Source organism: Xyrauchen texanus, chromosome 13, assembly GCF_025860055.1.
Source record: "Xyrauchen texanus isolate HMW12.3.18 chromosome 13, RBS_HiC_50CHRs, whole genome shotgun sequence".
Lineage (NCBI taxonomy): Eukaryota > Metazoa > Chordata > Actinopteri > Cypriniformes > Catostomidae > Xyrauchen > Xyrauchen texanus.
This window is the reverse complement of record NC_068288.1, coordinates 33,079,267-33,099,060: the sequence shown is the minus strand read 5'-3', so window position 1 is coordinate 33,099,060 and position 19,794 is coordinate 33,079,267. Positions and strand designations below refer to the sequence as shown.

The 19,794-nt window shown below is 36.9% G+C and overlaps 1 protein-coding gene across 1 annotated transcript in view; it reads left to right on the top strand.

The window, feature by feature from the left end:
• Nucleotides 1-19,794, top strand: part of scn8ab (sodium channel, voltage gated, type VIII, alpha subunit b) — an 89,278-nt gene that overhangs the window by 53,797 nt on the left and 15,687 nt on the right. Inside the window, exons 18-24 of the mRNA XM_052140308.1 lie at nucleotides 1,323-1,440; nucleotides 3,097-3,251; nucleotides 4,965-5,138; nucleotides 7,784-7,906; nucleotides 12,691-12,975; nucleotides 13,321-13,374; nucleotides 13,486-13,623. Of these exons, the coding sequence (XP_051996268.1) occupies nucleotides 1,323-1,440; nucleotides 3,097-3,251; nucleotides 4,965-5,138; nucleotides 7,784-7,906; nucleotides 12,691-12,975; nucleotides 13,321-13,374; nucleotides 13,486-13,623 (1,047 nt within the window). The remainder of the gene's footprint in view (nucleotides 1-1,322; nucleotides 1,441-3,096; nucleotides 3,252-4,964; nucleotides 5,139-7,783; nucleotides 7,907-12,690; nucleotides 12,976-13,320; nucleotides 13,375-13,485; nucleotides 13,624-19,794) is intronic.

Below are 19,794 nucleotides of genomic sequence, written 5' to 3'. Positions count from 1 at the left end.
AACAACAAGGTTACATGTACATGGGCTGGACTAAACTATGGTAAAACAACAAGGTTACACGTGCAATACCTGACAACAGACAAAGGCAAACATGAGGGTTTAAATACACAAGACATGGGTAACAAAGGCCAATGAACAAACAGAGTGCAACATGCTGGCAGGTGCAACATGGTATAATCAGGATAATCCATGGTTAGGTGTGCATTAAACGGTTTGAATGTACTCAGCTTTGCATGGGGTGGTACTTCGCCTCTACATTGTGCTTTAAAATCGTTTAATGCACACCTAGAATTGGATTTTCGTTTATATGCCTTATTGACATGGCTCATAAACACATGTACTTCAGGTTTTGGTCGCATTGTAGGAAAATCTGTACTTTTATTACAGAATTTACATACGTTTCAGGGAGCACATTTTTAACACTATATATATATATATATATATATATATATATATATATATATATATATATATATATATATATATATAGAATATATAATGTACTATAATATAAGGTAATTGAGTGTAGGGTCTAATCTGTTTGATTTGTTATATTAAGTATTTACATCTTTTTCTTTTTTTTTACAGCAATACGCAGTATAATGAAACATTACTACATTACATGCATCAAGTTCAAGGGTACATTATACTGTTAAAATGTGGATCATTTCTAAAAACTGATAATGTATCACAACTGTATTCAAATTAATTTTACATCACAATTTGAATGTAATGGTGGTAATGCTCTTGCCTAGTATGTTCTGTATTTATTCAAGTAAATACAGATATGATCAGATGTGCAGTAAAATAATATGCAGCTAAAGTAAATCAATAAAACAGCAACTGATTTGCATAAAAGGCAGCAAAAAGTTATTCATCACTGTCTGATTTGCATATGTAGATGATAGTTTTCAACCTTGTTAATTCAGTGAGTGTTGAGTCAAGGTTAATTACGTCTTGGATAGAGTGAATGCTAATTAAGCTAGACACCTAGACAATGAAGGTTAGTGCTAGGACACATCTGGTATCTGGTTTATAACCTACTAGTGAGTAAATCTATTAAATTATAGAAATCATGTGCTGAAATAGGCTTATGTTGCATTTGGGGATTTTTGTGGACTTACAGAACATTAGAATTCTCTCACTGGAGGTGAGATCTTACATGGATAATGTTAAGGAGTGATTGGAGAACTCAGGCACTTCACATTGTGTTGACCTTGTTGTGACCGTCAGAAATGTATGGAAGTCTCCCATTGAAAGTAATGGATAAAACAAATCATACATTTCTATTTGTGTCGATATAACTGTGTTTTTCCTTACAGTTGGATGACACCAGCTCTTCAGAGGGAAGTACCATAGACATAAAGCCTGATGAGGAAGAAATGGCTGTAGTGGAGGTGGTGGAGGAGTACTTGGATCCAGAGGCTTGCTGGACTGATGGTGAGCAATCCATGCGTGTTTGTTTTGCATGCAAAAGTACGTCTCACTCTGCTAAATCCCAGTTTACAGCGACTCAGTGTATTGCATGTGTTAAGGTTAATTGTTAGAGTATTACATTTGGTTTAGCTTTCATTCATAATATATAGTACATTAGGGTTGTCATGTTACCAACATTTTAGTGGTTGATACAATACCAGTAAAAATGTCAAGATTTTCATATCAATTTAGATACCACAGGCAAATTAACATATCATGGCAAGTAAAGAGTCAGCAATATAGGAAAACAGGAACACAAAAATTGCAAGCATTAGAACAAATAAATACAACAGAAGAAAGATTTAAATGAATTGAACTGTGATTAAACATTTAGTAATAGTTTACAAAAAATTACAATAAGCTAACATTAGTTAACAACATTAGTATTAATCTAATTTGATGTTAATTTTAACAAATACTAATACATTTTAGTATTTACTAATATTTTAGTATAAATACTAATGTATTTGTTAACATAAGTTAATGCAATATGAATTTACAAGAACATATACAATGAACAATTTTATTTTTATTAGCTAAAATTAACAAAGATTAATAAATGCTGTAAAAATATATAGTTTACTATTTGTTCATGATACCTAATGCATTCCCTAATGTTAACAAATTAAACCATATAGTAAAGTGTTACCAAGCTTTTTTGTGTATCCAACAGCTCTACCAAGTATATATTCAGAAACTGAAAAAAGTACTTAAATTAGTGGTATATTTTTCACTGTATTATAAGGTTAATCCTTAATGAAGGTATTAAAGTTATTGAGCCACGAGCAGTAAGTGGTTTTCTCTCTTTTTGTGTGTGTATGTTTTATTATTTGATTAAAATTAATGACATAATAGACAGCTTCAGGAAATGTAGCGCTTACACTCCAACACTTAAATCACAGATCAGATATTTTGAGACATATCCGGAGGTTTTCCCCATACATTTACATTCACATAACACACATTAGACAAAGCAGTTTATGTTTACTCTAAATTAAAAACTACTGCAAGGTGCAAGTGTGTAGACAGCATCCGCTAGTGAGTAAGAGAGTACGTCGGTACTGAATTGAGTTGGATCTGGGTACTTTCAATACAACAGAAAGACTGGTGTCATATTTAAAGGTGCACTCAGTAATTTTTTATGCATGTTGTCTTGGACTTACACTGACACCTAGCAGCCTGGATGCAGCAACATTCAAACACAGTGGTTTTCAGTTACTGATGCCAATTTAGAAATGTTTTATTCACAGTCCACTAAAATTAATTTAATCCATGAGTGAAAGTGTCCAAATAACAGGGCGCTTACTGAGATTAAGCAAATTATTTTTGGCTGATCATGTGATCCACACATGACAGCCCCCATGAGGGGACTTTCTCCATGTAGCTTTAAACAGCTTTTATAAGGTTACTGATATGACTGGTTTATCTTATTATGAGTGCTCATGATTTTATACATATGTTTTAAAATTATGATTTATTTCTTAAGCAGTACAACTTTTTTAATGAGGGAAGTTTGAGTGACTGAGTGCACCTTTAATTTTAGTATCGACTTGGTACCTCCTGTCCTTTTGATATCTTTACAGTACATATATCATAGTGTGTGTATTATGTGTTTTTCAGCTTGTGTGGCACGCTACAAATGTTGTGACGTGCCAATTACTGAGGGCTGGGGAAAGCACTGGTGGTTTCTGAGGAAAACCTGCTACCTCATTGTAGAACACAACTGGTTTGAGACACTCATCATTTTTATGATTCTGCTCAGCTCTGGAGCTCTGGTGAGGTCACACACACACACACACACACACACACACACACACACACACACACACACACACACACACACACACATGTTAGTGAGCTATCCTTATGAGGGCTCTCTATAGACATAATGATTTTTATTCTGTAAGAAGTATAGATTCTATCTCCTAACCCTCACAAAAAAAAAAACATTTTCCAAAAAACATAATTTAGAATGTTTTTTAAGCGATTTGAATTATGGGGACTCTAGAAATGTGCTCATAAACCACATGTATAGCATAATACCCTTGTAATTACCAGTTTGTAACCTAAAAAAACTCCTAGTAACCCCCCCCACACACACACATACTACATTATCTGTAAAAAGTATAAGCTGATATAATTTGATATTGCTCTCTCAATAAAATTCTGTATAATAATAACATTGATGCACATGTTACAGAGACAAATGCTTCACATATTAAACCAGATCAGATATTTTACCCAGTTCCCAATTCATAAGCGTTTATTGCATTTCTGAAAATCAATTATACATATAATGACTGCAAAACGTATTTGGTATTAAGCTACACTTAAAAATGTCTGAATGTCCTTGCATTAGATACAAAATATCAAACCAAGTGACATCTGAAAAAAATACCTTTTTATCAGAACTAGCTAGAACTAACTAACAAACTGAAGAAAAAAAATCTTGAAACGTGTGTTTGTATTATTTTTCTTTTAAATGAATGCCACTTTGTTTGATATTTTGTTACATAATGCAATTTATAGATGCTGTAAGAATTAAATCAGCAAGTGATTCTGGAACAGTTTTATAAGGTACAAAGGCACAGTGTTTTTCCTCGTTCATACCACTTATTAGTGTAATACTAAAGCACTACATGTATTGCTACTGGTGCAGGTAGATTTTGATGTTAGTTTAGGCTGCATAGCATGCTGCGTTGGATATGATCTATGTAGGTAGCTAATGGCTATCACTATATTGCACTGCATTGGCCCCTCCACCTCAGCAGTCTGTCTTGGGGCTGCAGTATCTCATGTCTGCTCTTAGGGACCATAGCCAAATGCTGTAGAATAGGCCTCACATGCAGAAGATGCTGCTGCCTCTCTTACAGCTACTGTTAGGGGCTGTGGCCAAACTCCCTAATGTGGAAGTGTGAGCCAGTGAAAGTGGGGTTGCAGTGCCACACTTTGGTGATGCCAGGGACTGAATGTGAAGCATTATTGTGGGAGAGCAGACTAAACAATCTTCTTTATTTAAGGACACACATATTTGATCCAAAAAGCATTAAAACAAATTTAATTACTATTAATGACTATTATATGGCATAATAATAAATATTATATGGCTTAATATACAGTAAATCTTAAATATGTTTACAGTACATATTGAAATTTGTCAACACAAAACAAAAATTCTGACAAAATTTACTCACACCTATGTTTTTCCATATGCAGGCCCACTGCATGACTTGTTTTTTGATAATTTTATGGTGATTTTGCATCCTTTTTGAAGTTTGAAAATTCTATTGCCCATTCATTGTAATTGCATGGAAAAGAATGGTTAGTAAATTCTTCGAAAGTCCTTCTTTATGTTTCATGGATGAAAGAAAGTTATATTGGTTTGGAATTACACAGTTTTGGGTGAACTATTCTTGAAAGATAAGACAGAAATTCTGTCCTCATTAAAATGCAGATATTACTATGAAAAACTCTGTTTTGTTGATTAGGCATTTGAGGATGTGTACATCGAACAGAGGAAAACCATCCAGGTCATTCTAGAATATGCAGATCGAGTCTTCACATACATCTTCATCCTGGAAATGTTACTGAAATGGGTGGCCTATGGCTTCGTCAAGTACTTCACAAATGCATGGTGTTGGCTGGACTTCTTCATTGTAGATGTAAGTAACTTACAGTCATATGCATAAATCACTATCATTATCATTATCCTTTAAATGACTCACAATATGCAACACTACTCTTATGATGGATTTGTGTAGTAGTTTTGAATAAGTCATTGTGCATCTTTAATCTTTTTATCAATCAGTTTTGTTATTTGTCAATGCAAACAATGCAAAATGTTCTTCTATTCTATTCCATTTGCTCCTTATGGTCTGTTCCAAGGTGGACAATGTCTTAAGGCAGGTCTTAAAATTATTATACATATTTATTGGTAGAGTGGCATTGCTCTCAGTATTATGAGTTCATTAGTCATGTTCATAAGGTTTGCTATCGCAGAAATAGTTTTACGCTTGGTATATATTAATGGAAATGTACTGAAAATATTTTGTATTTAGTTTGTATTTTGATTGGCATTTATGTAAATCTGATCAAACTCCATTTTTAAGTGTATTATAAATGTTTCCCCTTTAATAACAGGCATAAGAATAAGTAAAAGCAACTCATTTTGAATCTTAGATATTAGAACATATTCTATCTTACGCAATCAGAATAATTTTTTTTAACCATATATATTCAGCTTCAAATCTAAGAAAAACATTCTGTGGGTTGCAAAAGAGCTAATGTGTTTTAACAAGTCTATCGAATTCCATCTTACAACTTAAATATGTTTTATTTGAGCAAATATTATTAACTTTAACCCCTTTTAAAATATAGTGCTTTAATTGATTTCTATTTCTTTATGGATGGATTGTTGGTAATACTTGCAAATCTTTGGGCTTTTCACTTAGAGACACTAAAAGTGGAAACATATTATGGAAAACAGAATTTTCCTTGCTCTTTTGATTTGACATATATAAAAGTGATGGTGGAAAAGTGGTACAAGAAACCTTCAGTATAGAATAACCTTAATGTAATAGTTCACCCCAAATGAAAATTATCGTATCATTTACTCACCCTCATGCCATCCCTGATGTGTATGACTTTCTTTCTTCTGCTGAACACAAACAAAGATTTTTAGAAGAATATTTCAGCTCTGTAGGTCCATACAATGCAAGTGAATGGGTGAACATTTTTTGCCAGACGACTCCTTTGGTTAAATCCATGTCTTCAGAGTGATATGATATGTGTGTGTGAGAAACAGATCAATATGTAAGACAGTTCTTTTCTAGAAATTCATCTCCCTGTCCAGTAGGGGACGTATGCATAAAGAATGTGAATCACCAAAAAACAAGAAGAAGAATGTGAAAGTGTACCCCCACTTGCAGTTTTTGTCTTGCCTACTTACCAACTTGTCTTATGTATTTCTGGCATTTGGTCACTAGTGTTCAAGTAGGGGTGAAGACTGCCTACTTGAACATGTATGACTTTTGATTGCACATTGGGACACTCGTAGACTTAACGATGTTGGTGCTGTTTGTTTTTGTCTTTGCTATTGTTTTTCATAGCGGTGACTTTAATAGACTTCTTGTAGTGGCCAAGGCCGCAAGTGTGGGTACTGGGAAAGGTCCAGGTCCTGTTTTTAAATTGCTTCTGAAGACATTGATTTAACCACTGGAGTTGTATGGATTACTTTTATGCTGATTTTTGGAGCGTCAACATTTTGTCACCCATTCACTTGCATTGTATGGACCAAAAAAGCTGAATATTCTTCTAAAGATTGTCCTTTGTGTTCTGCTGAAGAAAGAAAGTCATACACATTCAGGATGGCATATGGGTGAGTAAATGATGAAAGAATTTGCATTTCTGGGTAAACTATCCCTTTAAGAAACCTGAAGTCTAGTGCATAAGTATAGAATATTGGCCCTTTAATACATTAGCGTCCATCGGACAAAAGTCACTCAGAAATGCAAAAGTCTGTTTGATTAAATAATCGTACGTGTTTTCATATTGATAGTTTATTGTCCCTGACAGGCACTGTAACCTTGTCTCTCTATAGTGCTGATGGACACAGAGGGGGCCTGAGGGGGCATAAGAGGGGCCGGGAAGTGAGGGGCCAGGGTAAGGTCTCTGTCAGGACTCTCTTGTTCTTTTTCAGGAGTTCCTCTCTCTCTCTGCCTCCTTACTCTCCGAAACCACCCTGTTATCCTAGTGACTCTCGAGTGGTCTCGTGTGTACCGTATGCGGTTCGTGTTTGTATGTATTGTGCGTATTTTGTGTATACAAAGTACAGTGAATGTGCTTGTAAATTTGTGCACACCTTTTCTGTAAATGTGTCCCTTCACCTCTCTTTTTTGTATTTCTCTTTTTGCAACTCAATCTCAACAACAAGTTTCCTTCCAGGTTTGCTGTAAGCTGCTTTCCAAGCTTCGTCTGCCAGCAATACCAAAAATCAATCACATGCTAAGATTAAAAAACGCAAACATTTGAGTCGCCCAACATACCTATAACTCTGACTGGTTAACCCATGTTTAACCTTAATCTTTCTCCTTCTCTCCTTCTCTGTTTTTGAATACACATATATATTCATACATACCCAAGCATACCCTTGTATATGTATGTATATATCTGTTGTTATATACTGCCTCTCCAGCTCAGTGTCAACATAGGGTCCTCTCTCTTTCTCCCTGACATCCTCCTTGACTCTAATGCTTTGGCCCGTCTCTTTTTCTTTCTGTCTTCCTACCTTCTTTCTCTCTTTGTATAGGTGTCTATAGTCAGCCTTATAGCTAATGCCCTGGGCTACTCAGATTTGGGCCCCATAAAGTCCCTGAGGACTTTGAGGGCTCTCAGGCCCCTGAGAGCTTTGTCCCGATTTGAGGGCATGAGGGTAAGATGCAGGGCTGCCCTATGCATGCCAGTCACTCTGTGAGAACATGACTGCATGCTGAGAAAACACCATTGTGCAGAAAGCAATACCACAGCTACAGAGGAATAAGCAAACCTATTGGGATTATGGAAATCCAAATTACATTGTATTGGCTAAATCTACTCTTCAAGTGCATGCATTTAAAAAATATCCGCATGGAAACGCTTTCAACATTGCGTCATGATGCAGCTGGAATAGTATGATATGCCTTCATTTTATTGATTTGCTACATTTCTGGATAACAAAAAAGAATCCTTTCACTTTCAATTGATAGAAACTAATCTTATAGCAACTTTTGGGGAAACTTATGGTTTTAGAATAAAGACAAGATGAAAACATCAGGGGGCATTATGTAAAGCTGCCTCATCACAATCATGTTTTGTTCTGTTTTTTAATTGGGCCAAGATCACAGTTATTCATGCAAGAGCATTAGTTTGAAGGCCTTTTTGTGATGTTTCGAGCATCCAAATGCCTCTGATGTTCACTGTTTCTCTCAAAGTACCTCTGCCATTTGCTCAAGTCTTTCTTAAGCCTGAACCCCAGTTTCCATACTCTGTCTCTCTCGTTCACCCCAATACTTATTCAGCAATTATTGCATCCTTACTCCACTGCACTGACCTACTTCAAACAATACTATATAATGTAGAAAAAGGCAAGTTGCAGCTTTCTTTTTTTGGTTGTTTGATTATCAAATGGATGAGCTTTTTTTTCTTGAGTTGCATCACATTAAATGAGAGCTAGTTAAGCAAGAACCTTTGCCTTTTTTTAGGACAGTTCAATGGTTTAGATGGCAGTATTTTAGGATTAAATATCAAGAATAAAATCCAGATAACTTGAGCAGATATAGAGACAGCATGGTCAAACATGTCATCAAATTTTGTTATTATAGTCAGGAGTTTTTATTTGTCTTCTAAGCATGACTAATGACTAATACAATGAAAACATCAGCAAGACATTAACAGAACACTTACTAAATAGTTTTTAAAGAATAATCTTTTCTTAAAGCTTTATAAAGCAAACTATGCTATTGTAGCTTGACACTGAGCTTTCACTCAATAAAATGTCACTGTTCTTTGTACCCACTCAGTTGTTCATAATCTGGTTTCATCTGCTCTTTCGCATTGCATGTCATGTAGAATGCATGTTCTCTGCAATTTAAGCAGAAAGCCATGTTCCCTCTTTGTTCTTTGTCATAGCCATTCTTTGAAATTGCATAACTCGAGGATATACAGTACTAATTGTACACTGTACTATATATCCATTTGTTTTTCAAGCTCATATGATTATGCTGACCAGTCTTTACACAGCTTTTAATTTGCACATCTTACCTACACTTTAAAATACTATAGATAAGTAGTACCATAAATATAAGTAAAATTAATTTATGAAAGACCTCGGAAGCCTGAATTGAACATTGATGACATTGATTTGTGTAACAAAATTGTTAATATTTGCAATTTCAGGATCATTTATTAATGTGTTAGTAAGATCGTTAACATGGTTAACTGTCCATGCAACGGATTAAAGAGGGACCATGGCTACTGCTAGGACTCAGGACTGCATGCACAGTCACTATCTGAGCATCACCAAATCAGACAGTGTGCTTACATCACTGCTTCTGTGTGTCCCATGAGTGAGAGAGGAGGGCAAGAGACTTCCTCTACAATGTCTCCCTTCACATTTCAACCACTGAGTGGGGATTTTTTTTCTTGTATTATCTGGGTTCTGGCTTTTGTAACACTTAGCAGCGTACTGGTATGGCAGGAGGAATAAACATGTTAAGCGATTACATTTAAACACAGAAATTATGACAAGCCATACGGATTAATGTAGGAAATATAAAGTGGCAATGGTCTACAAATTGAATACTAGTTTTTCTCTGGATATGGCTTGTGTTTGCTTTTGCTTGTTTCAAACAACTTGATACACGCTTGTCAAGTGCAAAGTTGCTACCCATTCAACAATTGTTTTTAAACTTAAAGTACCAATTTTAGCAGGTTTCTGGGTTAATTTGATTTTACAGTAGACAATTTTACAATAATTACTCAGAATTATGAGACAAACATAGGGCCCTACATAACATGTGCATACATTTTAGCCAATCATCTTAATAGACAACAATATGAAACTTGCATATAATGTAGCACGTAAGTGTTGAGAAACAAACAGAAGCAGAGCATGTGATACCCAGTGTGTAATTCACAAACAGAGAGAAATCAGTGTTCCTACTGTACTTTAATTTCAGCAAAAATATCTCATTTGTTATTGTTACATTATATTACCCTCCAGTTTGCCAAACATTTTTTACTAAACATTTAATATAGAAAGAGTTTTCTTGCAGTTTGTCTTAATAACCATTGCCACTTTGATGTTCAATAATTGTTTCTAATTTGAAAAATTGAATTTCCATTGGGGGATCAGTATAGTTTCTCACAATCTAGTGATGATGCCATACCAGTTTACATATTTGTGTTGTCATCTTTATGATATGTTAAGTTACAATATACAATCCCAATTCTAAAAAAGTTTGGACAGTATGAAAAATGCTAATAAAAATAAAAGGAGTGATTTGTAAATTATATTCACACTTTGCTGTATTGAAAGCACTACAACTACACATTATATGATGTTTTACATCATGAATTTCACAGGTTTTTTCACAAGTAAAGTCATTTCAAATCAGATGATTGCAACGCACTCCAAAAGAGTTGAGACGGGCAATATAAGACTAAGAACAATTTGATGAGTTAAATAAGTGTGAAACAGGAGATGTTAAACAGATGAGGCAATCGTGTCATAATACTCTATACTATATAAGGAGCCACCAAAAACAGCCTAGTCCCTAGTGAGCAAGGATTGTTCAAGACTTGTCGATTTACCAACAGATGCTTAAGCACTTTGAAAACAATGTTACCCAAAAATAAATTGGAAGGGTTTAGGGATTTCACCCTCTACAGTGCACAATATAGTCAAAAGATTCAAGGAATCTGGTCAAATCTCGTGCGTAAAGTGCAAGACGAAAACCATTTCTGAATGCGTGTGATCTCTGATCCCTCAGACGTCTTAAAAAGCAGCATTCATCTGTAATGGAAATCATGAACATGGGCTTGGGAAAACTTTAGTAAACCTTTGTCAGTCAACACCTCTCGCTGCTGCATCCACAGATGCAAGTTAAGATTTTACTATGCAAAGCAGAAGCCATACATCAACACTGTCCAGAAGCGCTGCCGAATTCTCTGGGCTCAGTCTCATCTTAGATGGAAAGTAGAATAGTGGAACTGTGTTTTTAGGCCTGAAGTGTCCACATTTCAAAACTTTTTTGAAAAACAAAGCCATTGTGTTATCCGGGCCAAAAGCATCAGGTCCAAAAGCCAGTGTTTGTATGGGCCAGGTGTTAAAATTCCACTTTCTAAACTTAACAAACTTGTGTCTTCAGTGCCCAAATGCGTAATTCGTGTTATTAGAAGAAATGGCGATGTTGCAATCATCTGATTTGAAATTACTGTACATTTAAAAAAAATAACATCAATGAAATTCAAAGGGTAAACGTCTAATGTGTAGTTGTATTGCTTTCAATACAGCAAAAGGTGAATATAATTTACAAATAACTCCTTTTTGTTTTTATTTTTCTTGCTGTCCCAACGTTTTGGAATTGGGGTTGTATTTGTATATTTATCTCCATGCTCTTGTATTAAGATGTTTTTATTGTTTTGAAACCGAATTATAAACTAAATTTAGTACATCTACTTACTCATGTTAATGATACTATTTTCGTATGCGTACATGCATACGTAATTATCTTCAAATGGACATACAGTACTGTGCAAAAGTCTTAGGCACATAAGATGCTTCACAAAAACATTTGTCTTAAGATGGTTATTTATATTTTCAGCTTTAGTTTCAATAGGAAATATACATTTTAGACTTCCAAACATTTCTTTTGTAAATAGAATAGAAGAACAGGGAGCCCTGCAACAGATGGCATGGTCCCCACAGAACCCCCACTGTATACTGAGTCAGTCTGGGATTACAAGAAGAGACTGAAGCAATTGAGACAGCCGAAATAGATAGAAGAACTGTGACAAATTCTCCAAGATGCCTGGAACATCCTATCTGCCAACAAACAAGAAAAACTGTGTCCAAGTGTACCTAGGAGAATTGGTGCTGTTTTGAAGGCAAAGGTGGTCACACCAAATATTGATTTAGCTTTGTTTGTATGACATTAATTGATAAATGAAAACAATTTATGGCATTACTTTTGAAGATATCCACACTGTGCAACATTATTCCCAAGTGCCTAAAACTTTTGTTGAGTACTGTATGTTTAAAACTATCAAAAGATTACTGTAATTCATCCATAGTCTAGATTCTAGATTGTTTCTCTTAAAGATATTCTAATTAATTAGAAAAGTGTCAAAAATCAAAAACTTGAATATAATGACAACATGGGTAGATGCCTTCTTTGGTGTAAATTGGATTGCTTCATAAAGAGTTTGGAGATATGCGTATTAAATGTTTATCATCTAAACATCAGGATAGCTCTATTTTGTTGATAATATACCAGTCTCTTGTAGTAATAAACTCTAACACCTCTCACTTTGTCTCTTTCTCTCTCTCTCTCTCTCTCTCTCTCTCTCTCTCTCTCTCACACACACTCTCACACTCTCTTTCTGTCCCTGTCTTCTATATTCCTCCCTCTCAAAACATTCTCCATTCCCACTCCCCCAATCTGTGTTTTCTTGTAGGTTGTTGTAAACGCTCTGGTGGGTGCCATTCCCTCCATTATGAATGTGCTGTTGGTGTGTTTGATCTTCTGGCTGATCTTCAGTATTATGGGTGTCAATCTGTTTGCTGGAAAGTACTACTACTGCTTCAATATGACTGCAGAGGAGTATTTTAAATTTGATGAGGTCAACAACAAGACGGAGTGCTTTGCACTCATCAACGCAAACCACACGGAAGTGCGTTGGAAGAATGTGAAGATTAATTTTGACAATGTGGGTGCAGGTTACCTGGCACTCTTGCAAGTGGTGCGTAATTTTCTTTGTTATATTTTTTCTGTAATTTTTCTGTTCAAATACCTAAATTGGGGCTATATAATTTGGAGCACAGTGATCCTAATGCTAACTACTTGTTCAGTAAACAAAACAAATCTATATTGATCTTTTCAAATATAAAGAACCCTATAAGAATTTGTCTTAGTAACTGGAGCGGAGGGGGGCGGGGCCGGGTCGGAATATCGTGCCTGGTCCGCCCTCCAGCTCCACAGTAACCTTGTATCCATTGCAAACAGCAAGCTTATAGTAGACGGATTTCTGGTACTGTATATGCTGTAGCTGTGGACAACTCTGATTTTCTCTCTTTGTCTGACCTAGGCCACATTCAAAGGGTGGATGGACATCATGTATGCAGCTGTGGATTCCAGAAGGGTGTGTTTGTTTTTATAGTTTATCACTGTTTCTTTGGATTTTCTTTTAACAATATGTTGTTTTTTTTGTATTTGATGATATGAGTCACTTTTTGCTTACTGCTATTTGAAGGTTGAGGACCAGCCTATTTATGAGGACAATATCTACATGTATATATACTTTGTCATCTTCATTATCTTTGGATCCTTCTTCACTCTGAACCTGTTCATTGGTGTCATCATTGACAACTTTAACCAACAGAAGAAAAAGATAAGTGTTTAGACTCTTCTTGTTTCCTTTTCACCTCTATGCTGCTGTTTTTTTGTTGTCTATCCTTTGTTCTTTTGCACTTTCTCTCTATATTATAATCTACTCTGTCCCTCATTTTTTTAAGAACAAAATTAATGGGATAGTTCTCCCAAAAATGATGGTTCGGTCATCATTTACTCAACCTCATGTCATTCCAAACCTGTATTACTTTTTTGTAGAACACAAATTAAAGGAGTGGTGGTGGTGTAGTGGTCTAAGCACCATAACTGGTAATCTGGTAATCAGAAGAATGCTGGATCGAGCCCCACAGCCACCACCATTGTGTCCTTGAGTAAGGCTCTTAACTCCAGGTTGCTCCAGGGGGATTGTCCCTGTAATAAGGGCACTGTAAGTCGCTTTGGATAAAAGCGTCTGCCAAATGCATAAATGTAAATGTAAAGGTGTACTCAGTAATTATTTGCTACTTTAAAGAGTTTTACACATAAACACATAAATAGCATTTTTTTTAAATATGATGAAAATTATGTAGACTCAGATTAGATGTAGACTGAAATCATGTCAATAGCTCATGTCAAATTCCCTCCTTATGGACACTGCCATGTTGACAACACATGGCAACCTGTGTCATGCAATTGTCTTAGTTACTTCCATGAATAATTACAATACTTCTAACATGCTTAATTCATATATCACTTTCAACCAATACTCAAATATAAAGTACATGTCAACAAAACAAACCAAACAGTATAACAACAAACATAATACACTTAATACAGACAACAAAGCAGCCCAACCAAGTCAACAGTATAGTCCAGAGTGATCAGTATGTATCAGCAGGAGTGTGATCTTTGGGTAACGGTTGTAACCTCGGTTCTCTGAAGTAGAGGTCGACCGATTAATCGGCCGATTTTTTGCATTTTTTAACATAATCGGCATCGCCCAATATCCAAGTATAGCAAGCCGATTATTAGGCAGGCGCATCAATGGGCAGCCTAGTGTTGTTGTGGAACACGTGTTCGACGCACACTGCCCCTAGAGTCATTTTCCAGCAGAGTGAGCAGACCTCATCCAGTGCCTAAAGAAGGAGCTAAGTTCCTTGAGAAAACAGTAAGGATTAAATTTGTATAACTCCTTTATATTTAATTAAAAACTTTTGATATGTTACTGCCAACTTCAAGAAAAAACGCGACAAACGCGATAGGCGACATGACGTTCGGCTACTTTGGATATTGATAGCGTAGTTGAAGTTGCATTATCACAGCAGAAGGGTTGCTATCATGTCACAATAAGTAAGCAAGAATTTTGCAATTACAGACAGTGAATCTGAGACTTTTTGTGTCTTATATTTGAGAGGGTTGTCACTCAATGCAGAGAAATAAGTAATAAAAAAGATACCAACGCAGTATAGGCTATTGAAGGACTGGCTTTGGTAAACTCGGACGTTATCGGTTCTGCTGTCGGTACTGGAGAAATTAAGAAAATACATTTATTATTGCTATAAAGAGAAAGTTATTTTATCTCGCCAGCCATTTCAATGTATAATAATATGAAACCATTTGTCTGTGATGCAATTTAGCTATTCGCAGTCAGAGAGAGAGAGAGATCTCTCACACGCACTGCCACAGCGAGCACAACACGAGCCCTGTTAAATGAGTGACAGAACGAAACATTCAAACGTAGCCTGTTTACACTTTAGATCTGTGATATTAGTCTGATTTTATTTTAGATTTCGCCTTCCAAAGATTATAAATAATAATATATAAGCCGCATTCTGTCTAGCACAACTTCCTTCCCTTCACAGCGGTGCACTGACATTTCTCCCTAAAACTCAAAACTTACGGGACACGTTTAATAATAAAAAGAGCGCAAGAGATACTGTTCCCAAGGCGGCGCGTGCTCCGAAACAGACCACAACGAGACAAGCAAAGTATAGGCTACTTTGGGTTTCATGTGCGTGTCTAAATGATCAAAAATATGTCAAAACGACCGGCTTGGAGATTCACTTAAACACAGTTTATGTCTTAAATGGACGTAGTTATGGAAATAGTTGGGAGAAAATATGCTGCATCAGGAGCCTATTAGATCTGAACTCGGTCTTAAAGGGGAAGCAGTCTAATCAACATGCTGACGATTGAGCCATTACTGCGAATCAAACAACAAAAGGCAATGACAATATCACTTACAGCTCTTGAATGAATAACTTCTGCTTTAATAAGCATTAATCTATCTATGATAAACTATGTAGTGTTATTTTACAATTGATTACTTTATTAGATTTCTTTTTAGACCACACCTGAACAGTAATGTTAGTAGATCTTCCTGAAATTAAATCACTGTGCCTATGTAACGTTTATCTTTGTGTAATTGTTTATCTTTTGTTTATCTTTGTTTAAAATATATATATATATATATATATATATATATATATATATATATATATATATATATATATATATAACAAAAAGAACGTTAAGAATACCGTTAAAGTACCAGATCGATAAGCAGTATCGGTAAGAGTAATACCATTAAAACCTTAACGATACCCATCCCTAGTTATGCCTGTGCTTCTCTTGGATGCTCTTTTGAATATTGGATTACGTGTCTGGATTGCCCCTTAATTAAAGCTGCATTTGGATCTCAACCTTCGTGTCTCCAAGCACTTCGTAACACCTGCTTTGTTTATTTAATATATTTGTTATACATTATTTATACAATATGTTTTTACATTATACATTTTTAATTTAAGTGTACAAGTGCAGATTGGTCAAGTGTTCAATAAATGTATTTGTTGAGAAATTTTGTCTATCTTAAGTAATTATTTGTGTTTTTATCATTCAAATAAAAGGTTCAAATAAGAGGTTAAAAACAAGCACATATCGGCCAGATATCGGCCAAAATAAATCGGCAGCATTAATCGGCCATCGGCTGACCCGGATTTAAAAAGATCGGCATCGGCCTGAAAAAAACAATAACGGTCGCCTCTACTCTGAAGGACAGGCCTCTTTAATGGTCATCCAAGAAGCCCTATGTAATCAAGCCTTAAAAGCTATTGGCCAGTGCAATGGAAAATCCTCGCTCCTTCCCTATGTAATCCAGTGCACTGGCCCAAAATGCCATACGGATACAGCTCTTCCGAGCAGATGAATAATGGTCCCTCTGGTGAGATGTCTCACTTATCTCCCTCAGAGAACCGAAGTTACAACTGTAAGATCTCTTTCGGTCGACTCGTTCGACATCTCCTTATGGGATATAGATAATGCCCATCTAGTCAGTCATCAGATCAGGCCTACCATCAGGGCACCTCTTTTTTTGTGTGTTAAAGCGGAGCTCGTAATATCCAACTTGTAGAACCTCATGAATGTGTGTGGTGAAGCCCAATCAGCTGCAGCACAAACATCCTCTATTCGCTCTACTCTAACAAACCATTCAAGATATTCCCTTGAAGAAAGCCCAAGAAGCGGCGATTCCCATTGTAGAATGGGCTCTCATGCTTCTTGTTAACAACTGTCCCTTCACTGAATAAGCCAACCTAAAGGCCTCCACTATCCAGAGAAAGAGTCATTGTTTTGATAGTGAATTACCCCTCACCTGGTTTGCGAAGCACACAAAGAGATTCTCAAATTGTCTAAAGCTCTGCGTCTTATTCAGATATATTTGCAATGCCCTCAATGGACATAAGTGATGCAGTTTTTCTTTGTTTGATGTACTAAATGGAGGAGGCTAGAAAGCTTGAATTTCTGTTTCCATACATGAATAGACAGGTTTAATCGCCTTGGGGACAAACACCGGGTTTGGGTGTAAAGTAACCTTGGAGACGTTTTGTGACAATCTTTATATCTGCTTCCTCCAATGGTTCAAATGGAGATTCTCCTAATGCTTCTTAAACCAAAGATGAATCCCATAATGGCAACATAGGTTTAATGACCGGCTAAAAACTTTACACACATTTCATAAATCTGCATATGATAGGATGTTTCTACTTTCTTGTCATTAAGCCATACATGGTGAGAAGAAATAGCTGCTAGGTAGACCTTGATAGTATAGAATAGAATGCCTTAACCTCATCCAGCATCTCTTATATTTCAATATTTGTTTCCCATGACAACATACCTCGATTTTCCTCCACTTCGTCTCATACATAGACCTGGTGGAGCCCACTCTAGCGGTCTGAATATTAAAAATGCATTCTGGGACAGGCTGAGAGCACTCAGGTTAGACCTCTCAATGGCCAAACCCAGAGATTCCACCTCTCTTGATGTGCGTGGAAGATCATCCCTCTTGCAAGAGAGAGGAGGTCTCTGCGCTGAGGAAGACGGTATGGGTATGAATATAGAAGCTGAATAATTTTAGCTGTCCACAGCCTTCCTGGCCACAGCGGAGCAATTAAAAGTACCATTCCACTCTGTGATCTGATTCTGGACAGAGTGGGGAGGATCAGACTAACTGGTGGAAAACCATACAGCGGAGTCTCTGGCCAGGGATGCGCCAGTGGATCTACACCCTAATGGAGCTTCCTGTTTCCTCAGTGAGAAGGACAGCAGGCAGTGCACATATTCCCTTGAGGCAAACAGATCTATGGCCGCCTAGCCATATCTGTCCCATATTTGCTGCACTATGTCTGGGTGGAGCCTCCATTCTGCTGGGTGAGGGTTTCCTCTCGACAACAGACCCACCCCGATATTCAACAGGCCTGGGACGTGTGATGTTCTGAGAGATAGCAGGTGTTTCCTGCTCCATAACAAAAATGTTCTTGCCAGGGCATGTAGATGCCTCGAGCTAGTGCTTCCCTTCCTGTTTATGCAACTACTGTTCTGTTGTCTGATCTGATCAACACATGACAGCCTCATATTTGTGGGAGGAAATGTCTGAGGGCCAAGGACACCGCGAGTATCTCCAGACAGTTTATATGCATCAGTCTGACCACCCCCTCCATATTCCATTCACAGGATGTCCCTCCATGACTGCTCCCCAGCCATGGGAGGATGCATTGGTGGTGACAACTTTGCGATCTGATATCACGGCCATTGTCACCCCCTCCTTCAGAAGGTTCTTGTCTCGCCAGATATGCAGTGCACTGAGACACTGGGCTGATACACACTCCCTCGATGTCTGGAGGGATTCAATGTCAGAGAAGTCACTCATCTCTGAAAATCCCTCATGAATAACAGTACCAGTAGCACTACTGATGCCTGATAAACTATGGAGATTAGATTCAACCCCAGGAACACAATCAATTGTGTCAGGGTTAACAAGCTCTTCTTCTGGTTCACCACAAATCCCAAATCAATCAATTGCGCCAATACAGTCATCGTATGCGCTTCTGGGATTTTTCTTGACCTGGCACAAAGTAACCAGTTGCCGAGAATTCTCATGCCTTGTTGTCTTAACAGTGTTAGGGGCTGTTTCCACACATTTTGTAAAATTGCTGATTCTAGAGAAAGGCCAAACAGAAGAACTCTAAACTTGTTAACCGTGTCTTCGAATGCAAACCTCAGAAATTGTCTGTTGAGGATGGACCTGGATGTGGAAATATGCATCCTATAGATCGATTGAGGTTAACCAATCTTTCCTCTTTACAAAGTCCAGCAGGGATTTGTGTGTCAGAATTCTGAATTAATATTTCCTCAGGTATTTGTAAAAAAAAAAAAACTGAGGTCTAAAATAGGGAGAATACCTCTCCCCTATCTGGGATTGAGAAAATACCATCTGAAAAAACCCTTCTGTGTTTCCTCTGTCTGTACTACTCAAATTGCCTTTTTGAGTAGAAGAGAATTTAATTCCTCTATCAAAATTTTTGTATTTCCTCTGAACATTTGACTACTTTATTCCTGAGAAATGTGGGTTCCCCTTCTGTCGCTCTCTCCACGTTGTGTCAGAGAAGCGACTCTAGGGGTCTCTCTTGAGCGCCGATATTCACCTCTGGACTATGAAAAAAGGCCAATGAGAGTTGGCAACCAGTATTTGCATGTCCCACCCCCGGACATACGGGTATTTAAGCGGCGCAAATACGGGAGTTCATTCAGGAAAATTTCTTCGGAGCCGATGGTCATGCATGCAGTTACACACCAAGTTCCTGTTTAATCCTCTGATGCTCTGCATGCTGTTGGATCTGACGGCGCACAACAGCGGCTTTCTCATTCGGTACGCGGCTGTGCATTCTTGCCCTGGAGC